The 19,854-nt window shown below is 37.8% G+C and overlaps 1 protein-coding gene across 3 annotated transcripts in view; it reads left to right on the top strand.

The window, feature by feature from the left end:
- Positions 1-354: 354 nt before the first annotated feature.
- EDIL3 (EGF like repeats and discoidin domains 3) overlaps positions 355-19,854 on the top strand; it is a 428,938-nt gene continuing 409,438 nt past the window's right edge. Inside the window, exon 1 of one of the 3 annotated variants that reach the window (XM_081232430.1) lies at positions 355-994. In XM_081232430.1, the coding sequence (XP_081088556.1) occupies positions 928-994 (67 nt within the window). In that variant the 5' untranslated portion in view covers positions 355-927. The remainder of the gene's footprint in view (positions 995-19,854) is intronic. The other 2 variants (XM_081232432.1, XM_081232431.1) reach the window with 2 other exon arrangements.

Raw genomic sequence — 19,854 nt, 5'->3', positions numbered from 1 at the left:
CAGGTTGCATTTCCTGGAATCCGGGACAATTCACTTTGCAGCATTCTGTCTCTCGGGCAGCTTTGTGCCCCAAGAGCCACTTTTCAAAATCTCTTAACTTCTTTTTCTGGCTATGCAGAGAACGGGACTTCAGGGGATTCCTTAACGTGGTTAATTATAAAGTCAGTGCTGGAAACCAAGAGAATCTCAGACACCAAGGGTTGCTTCCCTTAACCCCGGAGTCTCTGGCGTGTGTGCAGAAGGTACAGGCACTGTAGGAACTTCAGAGGTGGTGGCAGGTGCCAGGGTGTGGCTGCAGTTGTCTCCCTTTTCTCTTCCAGCAGAAGGAGCCACCTCTGGGGGGTGGGGGGAGAGAGAAAGAGGGGGAGGCTGCTGGAGGGAATAGGAAGGAGGGGCGCACGGGGCGGGCAGGCGCCTGCGAGGCTCAAGCTCACACGCACGCCGCCTCTGTTTGTACACAGTGCGCTCTGGGCTCGCTCCCTCGCTCCCCGCCTGCTCACGCTTCATTGTTCTCTTAAGTCAGAAGCCCCGCAGCCGGCCGCGGCGGCGCGAGCAGAGCACACAGTCTGCGGGTCCGCCAGCGCGGGTGACCCCGAGCCGCCGCCGGAGCCGGCGCCCGGCCCCGCCCGCCGCGCCTCGGCTGGGACCCACCCGCAGAGGAGGCTGAGCCCGCTGGCGACTCCCCGGAGCTCGCCCACCTCCCAGCGCCCCGGAGCGCAGGCAAAAGGGGAAGAAAGATTCCTCTCTTTGGTCGCCGCTCTTTCTTGCTCTCTCCAAGAATTTGTTTAAGGAGACGCTGCACGAAAAAGACATCTTCTTGAATCCTCTGTCGGGGCGGGGTCTGCCGCTGCCCTGCGGTGCAGCCTCAGCGACACTACTCTCCACTAGGACCCCTGACCAGCGGGGTCACGTCCGAGAGACGGGATCATGAAGCGCTCGGTGGCTGCTTGGCTCCTGGTTGGGCTCAGCCTTGGTGTCCCTCAGTTCTGCAAAGGTGAGGCGACGGCCCCGGGCGCCGGTTGCGGGACAGGCAGAGAGTCCCCTGGGAAACGCTGCGCAGGGAGCTGGAGGAGGTCCCCCGGGCGCTCCAGGGGTGGCGAGCGCCGTGGGCGGCACCGAGGAGGCTGCGCCCTGCCCTGCGTGCCCAGGAAAAGTGCTCGCAAAGTCAGAGCGGAGTGTGCGGGGCTGAGCCGGGAAGAGGGTGTGGGGTACCCAGATGAGATCGAGGAAGGACGGGGATGCAGGGGAGGAGGGAGGGAAACTAGATCTTCCACGGCTTACTTGGCCCCCGGGTAGCCACGCGAACCCTCCCTGGGCAGTGTGGGTGATGCCGGCTCCCGGCTCCAGACGGGGCTTTCGCTGGGGAGCGAGGGAAGCGAGGGTGCCCCGGGAGTGGAGGAGTGGAAAGGGGAAGAGTGCCGTAGGGCTGTCCGCCTCCAGGGTGCTGTGCTCTGGTGCCCGGCCCACGCCAAGCAGTTTGCAAATCCGAACCCGGTGTTGGGAGTTTGGGCGGTGGGTGCGGTGGAGACGGGTCTGATAAGTCAGTTCGGCTTTCTCCCATCTCCCCATCCTGGAGGCGCAGCACCAATAGCAGAAAAACCCCAGGAACCCGCCCTTCCTGTAGCCCAAAGGGCCTCAAGCTTTGCTCAGCATTCCCTCCTGGTAGGAGCCTAACTCTTGGTAATAAGGAATCTTGCGTTGCGAGACAACCCTGGCGCCCCCGCCCAAGAGCAGAAAAGTTGTAAGAGGTGGTCTGGTGGTGGTTTTCATGAATTGCATGAAATAAACCAGTCTGTTAAAAAAAAAAACAACAACAACAACAACACGGGACTTTGAAGAGTCTCCTGCTGAGTTGCGTAGTTGGCTTCCAGGTCCCTGGGAAGGATGGCCTGTCAATACAAGCCTTGGTCTTGGTTCCATCTAAGCTCGCGTTGGGGTTGAAGTTGGCGCCTGGAAAGGGCAGGGGGAGCTGCAGGGACTCTGGGTAGGTTGCTCGAGGCGGACCTGAGTCCCTTCTGCGCCCACATATACAGGCGGCTCCTTCTATGCGTTCAGTGGGTAATGAAACCCTCCGCAGGCTGCTTCAAGTGGAGAGCTGAGTGCACTACAGGGTTTAAAATGCTGTGCCTCTCAAAAAGGTGGCTGGATTAAAAGATGCATTGACTCAAATCCATTTGAGATTAGACGCTGAGTGAATATTCTACACCATTCATCCATGCACCCATCCGTCTATTTGTTTCACAGGAAAATTGTAAACTCTTGGGCTACTATTTGCCTAAGAAGCCGGGTGTTCCTGGACAGATGCCCTCGGTGCCCTACCAGTAGCTATCCAGGCCGTACCTTCCTCGGCCTCCCTCCCTCCCTCAGAATGTGGCTATTTCCCCCTGCGAGTAGGTGTGTCCCTCGCTTACGTTTACTGTGTGCCCTTCCAGTTATCAGGCAGAGGCAGCCAGCCACTCCACTGAAGGTTAAGGGATGGTAATGGCTCTGTAGTTGCACCGCGGACTGCCCCAGCTATACGAAAAAGACAGTGTTTTCACTACCGATATTTCTCCTTTCTTTCATTTCCTGTCTGGATTCCTTCTGCACTTTGATCCCTCAGCAGGAAAGGAGGGGGAGAACGGCAGGCATTCCCCTCCCCTCCTCCTTTCCCCGCCTCCGTTCCCACCCCAAACCGAAAACACACCCTCACCCACTCACAGGCACCTACTCCTTGACACCATCGCCTCCATCATCAGTCCTGGCACCTAGGCGGAGGGCGGCGCAGGTGGAGGAGGAGAAAGTGTATCTAACCTGTGTGCCGCGCTAGCCTCCCTAGGTCTGGTTGCTGGAGCCCTCGGGTGCGGTGAGTCCCGTCTCGCTGCAGCCGGAAGCTCTGCTGTCTAAAGATACACATGCCTAGGGCACAGCTTACTCCACCAGGCAATCCAACCTTGGTGTGTTGCTTGGGCTCTCTTTCCGTCTCCTAGACAATGCTGGGCAGTGTGTACTCCACATTCTTCCGTAGATTTCTCTTTTTGTCCAGACAGCCTGTGAGGAGAGGGATAGGAAAGAAATGGACCATTTTCCACGAGCTCTTTTTGTTAAACTTGCACCTTTCTAATTTATTCTCCCTCAGCTCTGCAGAAAGGCAGAGTACAGCTTACGTGACATCTCCAAACAATTAAACTTTGAGCAAACTTACTGAGGCCAGTGTTAACGATGAGAATTTACCTTGCACCTCTCCCACTCCACCTCCCCAGATATCATTTGTCTAATGTATACGTTTTATAAATTGGTGTTTCCCTGTGTGGGTTGCAATTTACGTGTATTAATGACTGGGATTTGATAAGGACATATAATTCCTTTTCTTAGTAGTTTTTATTTTAAAATTAAACCAATGGATCAGTCAGATTGAATATTTCATTAACTCTTAAATTATTCATTGTTATGGGTTGCTCTAAAAAATCCAATTACATGCATACAGTTGCAGCAAGCACGTGACATCTTATGCAATCTGTCCCTGTGCTTGCAGTTTGTGTCTGAAGTCTTTAAGCAAATGGTACTGTTTAAAAATGTCTAGACATGTCCTAAATACTATGAATCATTGGCATTCACATTTCCTTTTTTAATCAATGGCGATTTTTAGTTAATTCTACATGGGGATCAATTAGTACCTGAACAGTCTCACTCGAGGTAAAAACACCCATGCTTCTATGATTAGTATAGCAATATTGATGCTGAAATAACAGGTTACTGTACTTTAAAAAATTATTACACATTAGTGTCTTCATTACTTGATTTACATGATCATTAATTGTATACTTTAAAAATAAATGCTAGCTACAGATTCCAGGTGAAACATTAAAAAATAATTTTGAAATACTGAATTAAAAATAATAAGTAATTGAAGATAAAGTATCCTGCTGGTACAGTTTGACACTAATGCAAAGCCCTGACCACTGTTATGATACAAAACACATTTTTTCCCTTCTGGTCCTTAAAAAAGTTTCTTCTAATTATTTTTGAAATATTTTCTTAAAATTGAAATGTATTTTTGTTTTAAATTTATATTCTTTGGGGAAAACATTCATAATAATACACATTAAGCGTTACAAAAATTGAAATGGCCTGTTCTCCCCTCTGTAATCTTGAATTTACAAAGATCTTCAAAACCAGGCAAATGTATTTTACTTCTGAACTCTTTTCTAAATTAAAACTCTCTTGTATTTTTCTCAAATATCTTAAGATCAGTGTTTATATAAAACATGTATTCAGGATGTAGGCTATTTTTAATAAATATTTTCATAAAATTTTCCTTTCTTGTTAGATACGTATGATTTTTCCTTCTCACAAAATAAGAATACCATATACATGACTAGACTAAAAAAGCTTGGTTGCTCAAAACCATTACAAAGTATAAGTTTAACAGTTTTTAGACTCTAAATTAGTAGTCCACATTCTTAATTTCACTGATATTAATTAAGATAAAAATTTTAATTAGGTAATTTATTTTTAAAACTTTTCATCTTTTGAAGGGTTTTGAATAATGGGATGGACTGTATATGTTATCATTTGTGTACAGTTTTGAAAACCCGCCTGATCTGAGAGTTTCCTAAAGCCTAAGAAAGTAATTCTGATATTTGTTGTTTACTGAACATACTTGCAGGCGCCAATAGCTTTGAGTATCATTTATGATGTAGTAGGTTCATTATATTCCTTGCCAAATAAACCCATGAAAAACAATGCGGGTTTCAGAACTCAGTTCAAGTCAGAGCAAATCAGAACGCTTGGGTACTGAGAAACAAACAGCAAATTTTGCAAATATGTAATTAATTAATGGTATGGCTTCTCTCAGGCTAATCAGTTTACTCCTATGAGTTTATATGAGTTTGAGTTTATTTACTAAGTAGTTTGCAAACTGATGTTATTATGATGAAAAAAATAGTAGAAAACCAAAGCCAAGCCATTCCTATTACTTAATTCTTACCTGTCTTTTAAGGAAGATGTCTAGCATGTTTTTGTTCTTGTTTTTTAAATCACAGTCCATATAATGATTACAATATCTTTTGGTTAATCAAAGCAAACATGTATTTATATATAAAGACTTAAGTTGTTGACTATGTGAAATGGATTATTGAAAATTTTCTCATGGTTGTGTGATAATGCTAAAAATTAAGTACTATAAATACTTACACTGAATGAATTACCACTTAATTGTTACTGAAAATACCTCTAAACAGTCTTTGCTTTGGGGAAATTGTTGAAGGGAAAAGTAGACTAGGATCATCGACTATGCCCTTGCCAGCAGGTGTCAGGATAATCAATGGAGATCTTTTAAAGGGAAGATGTTGGGTGGCGGGCGGGGGAAGTAAAGTAGTAAACGTTAATCTGCAAATCCACATAAAGTGACTTTCTACTCTCTGTGAAACTGATATTAGTAAAGTTTTCAGTGCTCCCCTGAGAAAGAGAAGGAGGGTGAGTTGTAAGGACCTGCTGCTTGTACCACAGGATTTTAACTTGGAAGCAGAGTTGCTCTAACTGCCACACACAAATAACTATATGTCTAGGTTGAGCCATTATTTCTCAGGGTGTTCCTGAGTAACTTCCAAGGAAATGCACATAGAGCTATGAGGAGCTTGTAGTAAAACAATTATTACTGAAATGTTTGGCGTACTTTTAAGCTTACTCTCCATACCAACTGTAAATTTTATACATAGATGTAAGTACTTGTTATATTGACTTACGTGGATGTATATTCAACTATTTATATGTACAGATCTAAAGTACTGGAAGAGATTACAGCTTATCCTTTTCTGTCACAATGGTAAAGTGTATGTTTCCTGAAACTTGTAAGTTTCTAACTTCAGTCACGTGGCCGAAAGAGACTAAATGACATGATAAAGTTTTGTCATTACCCATTTAAGCCAGTTATTATTCCTTATGTATGTGCCTATTATGTTTCAATAGCTTTCAGTGACTTGACATTATTTGTTTCTAATTCTTAACTGATAACCATTCCTCAAAAGTTAGTTCTAGCATCTGCTGATATAGCCCTTAAAACAGTGTTACAGATTCACCGTCACACCTTTTCTACACGTTCTCTCTGTGTTTTATAAAGTCGCTGATATCGTGTCAAGCAGTCTGTCTCCAGTGGCATCCTTTCTGTGTCAGAGTCCTCCTTAAATAACCCTCCTTCCAACATTTCCTTGCTGGATAGCAAATAGGGCACAGCATCCACTATAAAATTCTGTCATCATTACTAAAAGGTTGCAAATCTCCAAAACACTGTGACATTTGCAATTTGCTTTCCTGTGAGGAAAAAAAAAAAAAAAATGACAGTGTAAAGCCTCTACTACTAAATCCTGAGGTTTAAAACATAAACAGAAATAAATTAGGATCTGAATTATGGAGCAACTCAGGATTTTACACCTTGATATGACCACAGTGTCCTGCCTAAAACTATCAACTGGGCAATAACTTATATCCACCCCACTTGTAGAGAAGTATCTTACTTTGCCTGTAGCACAGAGCTGAGAACCTAGAAGAAAACATCAAAAACTCCTGACCACCTAAAATAGATAATGCATTTCGGCCTTAAATTATATAGAAAAGTCTATTTCTCTTGGTTTTTAAGTTCCTGGGCTCTCTATAAACTGAATTCAAAAAATTAAAGACCTATGAGGTAATAGGCCAGACTTAATCAGAGCAATAAAACCTGGCAGCTGTTAGACAAAGAGGAGATTGAAAAAGTATATGTAAAAGCAGAGCTACCTTACAGTGTAAAAAACTAGAGACATTTATTTGGGGTGGGAGAGGGGCTATGTTTAAAGGCCAAAAGGCGTTACCCTGTGAGAGAATATGCTTGTATTTGATGCCAGTATTGATCTTGCATCCTAGACAAAGACTCACTGCAATATGTTCAACATTTGGGGTATACAAAGGCAGTGAAATATGTGCATTGTTGAAGAGATTTTGTCCAAATGTTTAAGCTTGAAAAACCTGTTTAAAGGTGAAAGAGACATATCTGAAGAATGTGCTTGTTTGAAACTTTATTTTCCCATCATTTCAGATAATATGTTGTTAAACATTTTTTATTGATTTTCCTCCTAAAGTAATGAATGAAGGTACAAATTATGAAACAGAGGACTCAATTTTGTAGAAAAGAAGTAGATCTCAGAATGCAGATACGATGCCCTGCAATTATTTGGTAATATTTTAGAAGAAAAGGTACTACTATTTTGTTTTAAAATATGCATTATTATGCTGATAGAAGCTGTGTAGGATTTGTTCAACAGAAGATTTAATAGTGCATAAAGTAGAATGGAGGATTTAAGTTCAAGAATTTAAGTGAAGGCTTTTTGAGTACTAAAGCACTTTTGAATGTGATTGTTACTATGGAGAAAGAAAATTGACTCTAGATCTAAGCTTTACTTTTCTCTATTTTCTAAAACAGGTCTGTATCAAACTGATCAGTCTCTTTAAAGCTAATTTAATATAGTAATAACAGCCCACAGACGGAAAGGACAAGGTTTTAATCTATTTTTGTTAAATGATTTTGTGAATGATTGAAAGTGGTCTCTGAATGGGTTAGGACACCATGTATTCTTTAAGGTTTATGCTTGGTATTTGATGAACACATTTATTTTGGGAATGCATGATAATCCTCTTAAGTCTCTTCTTGTACTGAGGTCAGGATGATCATTTACATTTTACTGCTACTGGAGATCATATGAAGACAGCCCAGGTCAAACGGGCTCATGACCCCTTGGGCAGAAAAGACTGGGACAGTCAAGTGGGAACATTGGAGAATATTCTTATTTGAAATAAATTAGCAAATCCCTCCCAGTAGCATAGAGCAGTCTCCCAATTATAGGCATCAGTCTTATCTTTGCTCCCATCTCCGATACCCTTCTCCCCTCACATGTTTGGCTCCAAATGCTAATTGAACTCTAATTTTATCCACACACTTTTTCCTGTTTGTTTATTCATCTTTTTTCTTTCTATAGTTTAACTTTTGTATTGTCAACACCATTTTGAAATTGTCTATCGGCAAACAAAATGCAAATTACCATTCAAAATGCTTTCATATTTATTTATAAATTCTTGTGTCATATGTTGTGCTTCCTACAGAGCCAGGGCTTAGAGCAGTGCAAGGCAAAACAAACAACACAACTATGCAACAGCAACAACAAAACCGAAACACTCAATATATATCCAAATGAATGGAGCTATCCACTCCTCGCCCCCACCCCCGTCAGTGTTCTGTGAGAGATACCCACATATTTTAAACAGCAGTATGTTATAAAAGATAAGTCCAAAGTAGTCCCAGGAACTTTAAAAGCTTTGTTTCTCCCTTTGTTATATTAACATTTTTTTTTTTTTACAATATACGTTATAGAGTGAACTACTTTGAAAATATTTCTCAATACTCCTGCAAGAGCATCGCTAAACATAATATTAACATCCAGACATGACAAGAAGTGCTGTGTTTTCTGTGCATCTTCAGTTAAAAGAAAAACTACCTCTGAGTGATCAATTTCTTTGTTAGATACAAGGTTCTAACATTTCCAGCTAACTTTAATTTTGATCTAGAAACAATAATTTTTCAGACATCTGTTTTTTCCTTTCTTCTCTTTGTTTGGGGACTGCCACCATGTCTATTTAAGCATCTTGCTAGATAACTTAACAAGGAGCATTCATTCGGATATCTTTCTTAAGTATAGTTAGTAAGTGTAGTATTTATTTAGTGCATGTTATCTGTTCCCCTGTTCTAAGTACCATCTTTGATTCTCACTATGATTCTATGAGGCAGGTACTATTATTATTTACATATGAATGAGAAGAGAGATACAGAGAGGTTAAGTCATCTCCCAAATAAATAATCTACTAAGTAGCTTGTTAGAAATAGGATCCAGTTTAAATCTAGAGCCTGCTCTCTTAACTACTGAACTATGCTGTATTTCAGTGACTGACACATCCTGTATCTCATGGAAATATTTTGTTAAATAATTTTCTTTTTTGTAAAACACACACATCATATCCAATTTCTATTTAACAGGTAGATATTTTGGAAGGGGTACATTATATTTATTTTCTTGGGACAAAATTTTTTTAAATTTCAAATTTAATTTGGTAAAGTGTCAATACATCTTTTCTTTTCACATTCAGAAATAAAGGGTGGAGCATGCTCTGTTTGGTCAGACAGAGTTAATGTGTCTTTCAGAAAGATGCATCACTAGTATGAATAGTGAAGACAAAAAAGAAGAGGAGTACTCGGGAAGTGATTCAAAACCTTGCCATTCAATTTTATTTCAACATGATTTTTATAATTTATTTTGGTTTTCTAGGATCCCATTGCTCCACTGTTATTCAGTATGATATGTAAGAGCATGCTTTCTCTATAATTTTCAGATACGTTATGTAGGAAAAAGTGATTTTAAAGGTTAACAGATACGTAATGTAGGACATAGTGATTTTAAAGGTTAACTAGGTTTTTATTTCTGCTAGTTTAATGAAGGTATTTTATTTGCTTTACATCCCATCCTCATTTAATTTTATTTCTGTGTAACCCCATTAAGAAATTTGAGCCAAACAAAAGCACCAAATGGTCTCAAACCATATCAGCTAGAAAATTATATCTTCTGGTTTCTTTTAAGAGTTATTTAACCAAGATATTTATTTTTTAAAACTAGAATTGGATTAACTTTAAGTATTTTACAAAATAATGAAAATTACATCATATGAGATCACCTTGTTAATATCTTCTTCTGTACATCTGTATGGTATTTTATAGTTGAAATGGACCTCTACATGCTTTATTATATTTATTCCCCTAAAATAATAATAATAAAAACAGTAGTTAAAATTTCTTCAGCATTTCCCATGTCTATTCTAGGAAACATAAGCAGAAAAAGCATTCTTAATCTCCTTTAACAGATATGGAACCTGAGGTTTGAAAAAGTCACATCAAGTATAATTCAACATGTCCTATAATTCAAGCAACCAGTGACAGAGTTTGAACTTGACTGTGATTCCAGCTTATCTTTTACTCTTTTCTGCTATACCACTTTGCTTTAGGTAGCTATAGTTGGTGCTTTTTTCTCAGTTCTTGGACCCACAAGATGAGAAGGAGGAGTTGGTGTACTACTTGCTTTTTCGGAAACTATTCTAACTGCCTCTTAATACGACATTCACACTTTCCTGCCATCAGCCTATAACATCTCCTTTCCTCTCTGGAGCCAATTACTAACCATCACAACATCCTGAACTTCCTCAAAGGCTTCAGAACCTTGTTTCTTCTCTATTGTTTGTTCCCTTAAAAACTTGTGACCCTTTTAATATTCTGGTGTTAACTTTCCTGGAAGTTCCCAACACTAATGATTCCCAGCTCCATTCTTAGGTACCTGCTGGCAATGCTGTTCATTAGACTTCCTCGTCGCATGATTTGCTCATTTACTAGTACTTTAAATTTCTCAGACTTCCCATTTCTTGCCAGAATTTTCTGTCTTTCTACCTCTCCTTGCCCTTCATTCCCAGTAAACCCACTCTTGTCATTGCTCTAATTTTTGGTTCTTCTTATCTCTCTTCTTTACCAACCTGGTCTTTGTGGTTATCCATTTCAAGATGTATTCAACCATTTGTGAATTTTTCAGCCCACGTGCTTTCATCATTTTTGCTTCTTTAAATCTCAAACTAAGGTAATTTCCAACGTCCCTTTCCCCTCATTGGCCTTGAGAAAACTGGAGTTCTGTCAAGAGGTAATAGGATCCACTGGAAATCCTGGTGAATTTGAAAGGTTGAGTTGTGGGTCCAAAGGGGAATGAGCAAGAAAGAAAGTGATGGTATGAGGAGTAAGGTGATGGGGGCATTGTGGTAATTAGACTATAATTACAGATATTGATAATTATAAATTTGGGAGTATGACCATAGGAGTTATGGTTGAAGGAGGGTAGAAGACAAGATCATTGGAAGAGGAGAGTCAAAACATGTGGAAAAATTATCTATGTGGGTATTGAGATTCTCCAAAAAATTATACCAGGAGAAAAATGTTGGCAAGGATGATAGTGAACCAGGAACAGAAATCTTTAAGGAGTGAGAGAGGTACAGAGATGAGGAAATAACTATAATAGGGGGGTAGTATTGGGGAATAGAGATCTATGGCATGAAATTAAAACTGGGTAGGGTTTTTTTGCTGTTGTTTTTTTTTTTTTGAGCTGAAGGAGAGAATGTTCAGGAAGTTGCACTGAGGAACAAGAGGACTCCTGCTACATCTCTATAAGCTATGGGAGAGAAAACGGTAACCAATTCAGAGAGCTGCAGGGTAGACAGTAACTCAGAGGAGAGCTGATTTTCTCTAGAGCAGGAAGACAGATGTAATAACCTAGTCCCAGGCATCATGCACTTTGACAGTCTTCATCCTACACCTTTTGACACATTGAGCTCATTATGATAATTGATATATTTACTAAGAGCTATGCTTTCAAGCACATAAAATATGTTTTCATATGCAACAGCTCTTTTAAACCTCACAAAAACCTAGTGGATTATTATTATCCCCATTGACAGATGAAGCTATACACAGAATAATTCTATTCCCAGTGATAAACACTCAAAACTAGGTTTTGTAGACCCAAGTCCAGGACTCTTTTCACTTTAGCACAATTGCAGAGAAAAGCCTTAAATCTGAGGGAGGATCCCTTCTAAATTTAAAGCATAGCTGAGTAATGGGAAGATGTCCTAATTTGTCGTATTCAGATAGGCCTCTATGTATTTTGAGGTCTGCAGAGTTTAGGTTATTGGGAATGTCTATATCTGCTTGGTGGCCTTAATCCTTGCCCATCTTGGATTATTTGTCCAAATGGTTCTTACTGGAAAACAACATTATTACTAGGGGAAGTTTTTTTTGTTCTTTTTTTCCTTTTTAATATGCTCATAATTATGCAACCTTGTACACAAAGAATTCTTTTTCCTCAATTTACATGTTTCAAATATTTGTAAACCATACTGTTTCTTCTTTAGTTTCTGTGATGCTAAAGTTGTACATATTTTTCCTTTAATCTGTCCTTGTAAGCCATTCCTTTCATCATTTTAGTTGTGTCATTTGGAATCTGTCCAAGTAGCCTACATATTTATGCAACAGGCTTGCCAAAAACTCAACAGCGAATTCCAGGGATGTGCTTCCCTAAAATAACACCACACACATTAGTCTGTACTTTTTAATTTTGCATATACAATCTTAATTTTTAATCTATTGCTTTGCTGGTTAATTTTTTCTATCAGACCACCTTTTTCCAAGTAATACTTATCTATGTCATTTTTATTTCATAATTTTGTTTTACATTAGCCTTCACTGGAGTTTTACTTTATATTTTTCTTCATTCTGCATTCAGAATGATGACCATTACTACTGTATGATGTATTCTCTGCCCACAGAATCTCAGAATTACCTGATTTCTTCACTGTAAATTGTTATTCTGCTACTTATTGCTATTTTAATATCATGTACATATCAGCTAAATAATAATACAATGTACAAATTCTTATCCTTACCTTTTTTTGCATATTGATTTCTTTTGGGGCCTTTGAAGTATTCACTATCTTCTTGAAACCATCATCTGTCTCTATTTCTGTATTTTTCCTATTTCTTTCTTTATTTCTAGCTATCTCCTTCTATATGTTGCCATTTTCTGCTCCCAGATCATTCCTCAGCTTAAACTGCACAACCTCAGAGAATCTTTGTGATCACCTTCTCTCTAAGTACTGAGGTGTCAACATACACATGGATACAAACAATATACCCCTGTCACTAGCTTCTATTACTGTTCTTTTTTGAAATTATGCATTTTTTGAAAATCACATTTATATAATCACTTGTTTATTATCTTATTTTCTCTCTTGTTTGTAATGTATTCTTGCAAGCTCCATGGGGGCTGGAAAAACAACTGTTTTATTCCCTAATGGGTATATCCAGCTCCAAACATGATGCCTTGTACACAGTAGGCACTCAATATTTGTTGGCTGAGTTTTTGCATGCATGTAGGAGTGAAAAACATGAATGAAAAACAACTCTGCTAGTGTATAAATCTTTCTCTGGTTAAAACAAAAAATGTGTTCCTTTAGTAGACCCATTAACTAATTTAATAAATTCTTATCTACTTGCACTGATGCACTGACGTGTGATTTGTGGCACAAGTGATACACTTTTAGAAAGCAATAAATACTTAAGTAGAGGCAAACTCTAAGAGCTGACTAAATAAATTACTAACTTGTTTTCATCTCTGTCTAATGTATAAACACTTTAAAATCAAGATTCGGATTTTACCTTAAATTATCAAATTACAATAAAATAGTTGTAATTGTATATGCAAGATAGACAGTAAGCTTCAGACTATCATTTTATTATCAGGAGTTGACAAGAAATGTATATGCAACAAAATCAAAGCACTTGGTGGTTTTTCATTGTCAGGTGGAGGAGCTGCAGGTAGCCCTCTGATCTGCTAATTGCCCCAGTGCCTTGGTGATCACTCCCATGAGCTCCACCAGCGATAAATTTCCTCCAACCATAACTTCTTTCCCTCCTCCCACGACGCAGTCACACCTGCTGAACCCAGATGTACTTGGCAGAGGGGAAAAGACAGCACCTGGGCACTGTGTCTGCCCAGGAGCCAAGAGCCTCTGAAACAGCTCTGTTTAGAGTTGTTTGTGTAATGACCGTCTTTATGTCACTGCAAACTGCTTTTTATTTCCCTTTGTGCAACTAGACTTCTACCTTTCTTAAATGCCTCAGTGGTTCTAAAACAATTTGTATGCTTGTGACCCCAGTAATTGTGTGATTTCAACTCCTAGTCTAAAAGCTCTGAAGATAACGTGTCTTTCTAAAAAAGGTATAAAACGGCAAAGGATTATGTAGAATAAAAATGGTAAAATCTAATGCTTTGTTCTTTCTTATGTGATAAGAAAGAAACCTTGGCTATTTTTTTTTGAGGGAGAGTTACTTCCTCATCTTTGTTTTAGTTTTAATTATTTTTTAACCTGAAGTATATACTCATTGAAGAAAAGTTGTAATGGTAACACTTTGGTGTCTATACTTAGAGACTTGTTTCAATAAATAAATATCTCAAAGTAATGTTTTTAACCATGAAGTAGATCATACCACCTAGTTTTATAATTTATTCAACAACATTTTATTAAGTAGAGATGGATGCCAAGAACTGTTCTGGGTGTTGCAATTACAGACGGTGAACAAAACAGACAGAAATTCTTGCTCACGTAGAGCTTACATTCTAATGAAATGGAACAGAGGATAAGGAAATTGTCTTGTAGGTTAAAAGGAGAGAGTAGGGATTTCAGGAGTGGATTTCATTTTTATGTAGGGTGCTTATGTCAAGCCTAACTGTTCAAAAACATTAAGGAAGTTACTTACATGTTGCAAGTATGTTGTCTCAAGTTTCATTTATCTTTATATTATATTTATTATGTTTAATATGCAAAAGGTAAAACAAATTTATTTTGTAAAATAATTCATATTTTCCTTTATGAATTCTGCTTTTGACATCATATTTAAGTTCACAAGAATTGCCCTTTGTTTCTCCAACCAAATGGTTGGGTATTCCAACACTACTTAAAAAAACTGTTAGAAAGTAAAGTATGTATCATATAATAAATAAGAATATTTTCTAATTTATTCACATTATATATAGCATTAAAATGTTTGTGAAGAGTTACATATTTATGCAAAATGAAACATATTACAGTAATCTATATACAGTGTGATAACCACAAAGTGAAAAAGTAAACATAAAACAAGATAAAGCTCCCAGGCTCAGGAGTCAAGAGTTTTCAGTTTCAATAGATGACTAACCTTAGTTTTCAAAAATAAATAAATAAATAAAATGGAGATAGCAGTAATACAGCCTGACTCCTAGAATTATTGTGAGGATTTAATACAGGTTAAATGATTAGAACAGTATTTGTGTCCTGTGATGGATATGATGATAATGATGATGATGACACTGTAGTATTTCCAGTGCCATAGCACAATGCTTGGCACACATTATGATAAAAAATTAACTGGTAAATGAATGGAGTACAATCAATTTTTTTCTCATTTAATTATTATTTTACTTTTTGGTGCAATATTTATCAAGACTTCAGTCTTTTAACTGAGATATAACTTACAGGTATATTAATATAACGTGTTGTTTAGAGAATGGAATCACATAGACTGGGAGTTGCATCCTGGTCAAACAGTCAGTAGCTCTGAAGCCTTCTGCAGTTAGTCTAGCTTGTAGCCTATGGATAAAGCAGTGGGAATCTAATAGGGCTTGTAATGATTAAAAGATATAATCCATGTAATGTGCTTATAGATCTTGGCACAATATAAACCTCAATAAACATTATCTATTATTATTTTCTTAATTGTGGTTGAGGCTGTTACTGTAAAGGGGGCAGTTACCTTGGGACACATTCCCGAAGAGAATGGTATAAAGAGGGGATGGGAACCTGGATGGATCTGACAAATTGGCTGATCAACAAAGTCTAGCAATTCTTGAATTTATGCTAAATGAATCTTGGTTATGTTTCTGGCTTTATTTGTATTTCAGGGGGTATTTAACTGTCTTATCCATTAGGGCTGCTATAATAAAAATACCATAGACTGGGTGGATTATAAAGACAGAAATTTATTTCCACAGTACTGGAGGCTAGAAAGTCCAAGATCAGTGTGCCAGCAGATTCAGCGTCTGGTAAGAGCCTACTTCCTGGGTCATAGGTGGCCATTTTTCACTGTGACCTTATGTGGTCAACATGGCAAGGGAGCTCTCTGAGGCTTTTTTTGTAAGGGCACTAACAGTACTCATGAGGCCTCCAACCTCATGACCTAATCACCCCCCAAAGGCCCTACTTCCAAATACCATCATATTGGAGATGAGGTTTCAACATGTGGATTCTTAGGGGACATAAACAATCTGTAGTATCATCTGCAGTAGAATAGCCTTCAACGTCTCCTAACTCAACAGGAAGTCTTTGCTTCCTTTATATCCTTTCCACTTAGGTGCACTTACTCTCTACTCTGAATATTGACTGTGAGTTCTGTCCTGATTTATAAGCGATAATAGAAACTTCTAAAATACTTTAGGTTATTTTTATTTCACATTTTGCTTTAGAGGCCTCAATTGTGAATATGGTATATAGGGAAGTTTACAGCATGAAGATTTTTTAATCTGCTTATTCGTGACTGGTGGTCTCTGTGGTCAGTACTTAGTATTCAGAAAACTATTATCTCATATGTATCTAAATGGGTAAAAATTAAGTTCATGTTGAGCTAAAGATTTTTAAATAAAATAATTCTGTTTGCATTTTAAATAATTGACTTTTATACTATCCCCTCTTTGGGGGAAAAAATTGCCAGAAAATAACAACAACAACAAAAAACTTTCCATTCAGGGAATACTTTAAATTAAATACAAGAAATAGATATACAAACATGTTTTAAGAATTAATGTAGAAGTATATGATTTCCTACAGAATGACTCAGTTTGTTCAGATGAATTAAGAAATAGACATTAATGATTTTAGGGTATAAGACTACTAGGTCAGTTTGTACTTATTTTCAAAGTAACATTTATGACTAAAATTATCTCGTGGCCAAAGCAAGCAGGATTCCACATGAGATTTACATGGTTAAAATCGTTGAGATTTATCAAGAAAATATATTATGCATGGACTATTTCCAAGTCAAGTCACAGTTAAAAACATTATTTTGAGTATTATAAGAGAGTCTCCATGAAGGGGCAGTGGTAATACACAGATTCAGGATTATTTACCTGTTTTGAGGTCAGCTAATTAGTAATCTTAATTGCGTTTACAAAGTCCTTTTTGCCATGTAACATAACATATTTAATGTGTGTAACATCAAGGAGTGAAGATCATGGGACCAGAATCCTACTATTGTTCTTATACATAATCTCATGTAGATACAGGTTTGTATAACTTCATCTGCTGTAGCAGTGTGGACTAGTTTAGGTCTCAAAAAACCTACTCGTGGCTCTACCAAGTACTTGCCTTGTGACTTTGAGCAAACTCTAATCTCTTGGTTTCTTTATTTGGCAAAAATAGAGATAATAGCCTCTACACTATTTGTCTTTTGGGCTTATTATAGTGATCAAAACGAAAATGAAGCAATATACTGGGAATGATTTTGGAACCTGAAAACTGTCCTATAAATTGTTTGGTTTGGTGGTAGCTTCAAATTCTTGCTTCGTTTTCTATACCTTTATAGAGTAAGCTAGTATTAGAAGTCGTGATGATTCTTGATATTTTATATGATACTCCCTTCATTTGTTTTTGTATGTTTAACTGAACATATCCAGATGCCATGAAAACTTTTGATTACAGTTGTTTGGAAAAGGAACATAAACACACTGGAAATGATGACAAATCTGATATGTAGGTAGTCACTGCATTATGAGAACTTAACTGGTGGTGATCAGACAGCTCCTACATGTTAAAATGGGCATATTTATATCTGGTATCCCCAAATGTCCCTGATTTCACCTGCCTTTTTCAACCCTAGGTTGAGATCTAGAGTGGCTGTCTTAGAAAATTGTTTTGTTCATGCAAATGCAGAGAATTAAAAAGTTAAATCATCCTCTCACCCTCCTGACAAAATTGCCACCTCCAAAGGAATCAGGGTCATCTTCTTTCCTGCTATGTTCCTGCTATATTCTTGCTGTGTTCCTGCTACCGAAACCTTCAACTTCTTCTTGTCCCAATGCCAGTCCACAAAAATAGCTTAATACAAATTTCCTTAAACATAGTAGCAGTGACACTATTTAAAACATTTTAGCTAGTATTATAGAATTGTTTCCAGAAAAACATGCTTTATTTTGTTTCTAAAAAGCTCAATTTCAAAGTTATATATGGATCATAAACCATAACTTATTTTTGAATTAGCAATTTTTTGATACCTTTCAATACAAGAATTAGCGTAGATTCTATTACCAAAGTGCAAGCACATTATTGAGATTTCCCCCCAGTAGATATAAATGTATACTATATATATGTAAAAATTTAATACTTTATTGTAAAGTATTAAATTGGAAGAATAAATACCTTAATACCTTAATAAATGACCTCTTTAGTTAGTAATAGAGTTCACCTTGTGATTGCTTTAAAAAAATGTATTCAGAAGTCAACTTTACAAATAGGGAAACAAAAATATAAGCAAAATTACTGCTAAAATAATTTCTGTATATTCTTTGGGAAGCGGTATAGATCAATTTGAATGAACATTTCTTGATTATTTTAAAGAGATTATTTTTTTAGTTTTGCGTTCTCCATAATTCGAGTACCTTGAAATATTTACAATGTTATTACTGATAGCAGTTGCACAGTAAACCAATCTAGGGTTGGTGGTTTCAGGTTGTTGGTTTAACTTTAATTGGGAATATGTTATAAATTAATAAGTCAATTGACTTTGGGATAATAAGAGGCATAAAGAACTCTTCCAGGATCAATTGTTTGTGAAAGCAATTATTAGGAGCAAAGCCTAGAATCAGAGCCCGCTGAAGCATGCAAAGTTTAACAGTGACTTCTTGGGCTCTTTTATGTCAGCATATCAGTCTGAAAGTATGCATTTTAAAAAGGAACTGCGTGGCTTCCCTGGTGGCGCAGTGGTTGAGAGTCCGCCTGCCGATGCAGGGGACTTGGGTTCGTGCCCTGGTCGTGGAAGATCCCACATGCCGCGGAGCAGCTGGGCCCGTGAGCCATGGCCGCTGAACCTGAGCGTCCAGAGCCTGTGCTCCGCAACAGGAGAGACCACAACAGTGAGAGGCCCGCGTAACACAAAAAAATTAAAAAAAAAACTAACTGCATTATAGAAAACTTGATATTTAGGTCATTTGGCAATATGTAAACTATCACTCCAGAACAGTGTAGCTTGGATCAACCTTTTCTTTCCTTTTTTTTTTTTTTTTTTTTTTTTTTGATTCTAGAAATTGTAGGAAAACACTGACTATGAGGAAGATACAGTTTAACAATTTAGAGCTTATTCAGATGGTTCGCTGGTTCCCTGACTCCTACAAAAGGAAATTAAAGTAAAATGAATTGATGAATACTTTGGTTGCAGTTCAGGAACTTAAACCCTGTTGTTTCTTTTGTTGGAGTAATAATCAAGGTGTGTAGTAAGGCAAAAAGATATTACTGATATGTGCTTTTAAAACTGATAGTCCAGAAATTAAGTGGAAACCACTCCAGGAAACCTACTAATACATGTTTATAGTTAAAAATTGGTTCTTTTGACATTACTGCTCATTTGGGAAGTTGGCTTATATATATCCTACGTTAAGTTCATTTTGTTATGTATCTATATAAGCTTGTTATTGTAGGGTGTTACTCAAACTGCTGCTATGGAGCAACATACAGAAAACTCTTGTGTAACCAGACTATTTGCGACTTCCAATTTAGGTTATTAGTCTTATGTTGGAATGGTCACTGTTGGTTTTTTAGGTTTATGAAAATTGCTGATATATTTGTAGTAACAAAATGGTACTATAAATTTTTTGATATGCAAAACACCATAACAATCTTAAGTGTCTAGTTCAATGAATTTTCAAAATTGTATGTGCCCATTTAATCACTAACTAAAACATGATATAGAATATTTCCATAGTCCTAGAAAATTCTCCCATGCTATATCCAGCCAAATTCCATCCTTACCCCTCCTCTCTCCAACATCTGTTTTTTTTAAATTTCTTTCACCATAGATTAACTTTGTCTGTTTTTGGACTTCATACCATTGTTATTATGGGGGGAGAGAGAGAGAATTTTAGTCTGGCATCATTCACTCAACATGATGAGTTTATTTATCCTTGT

This window comes from Mesoplodon bidens (assembly GCF_964165515.1).
Source record: "Mesoplodon bidens genome assembly, chromosome: 4".
In the NCBI taxonomy this organism is placed as follows: Eukaryota; Metazoa; Chordata; class Mammalia; order Artiodactyla; family Ziphiidae; genus Mesoplodon; species Mesoplodon bidens.
Note: the sequence above shows the minus strand (reverse complement) of the source record. Positions and strands in the feature narration are given on the sequence as shown.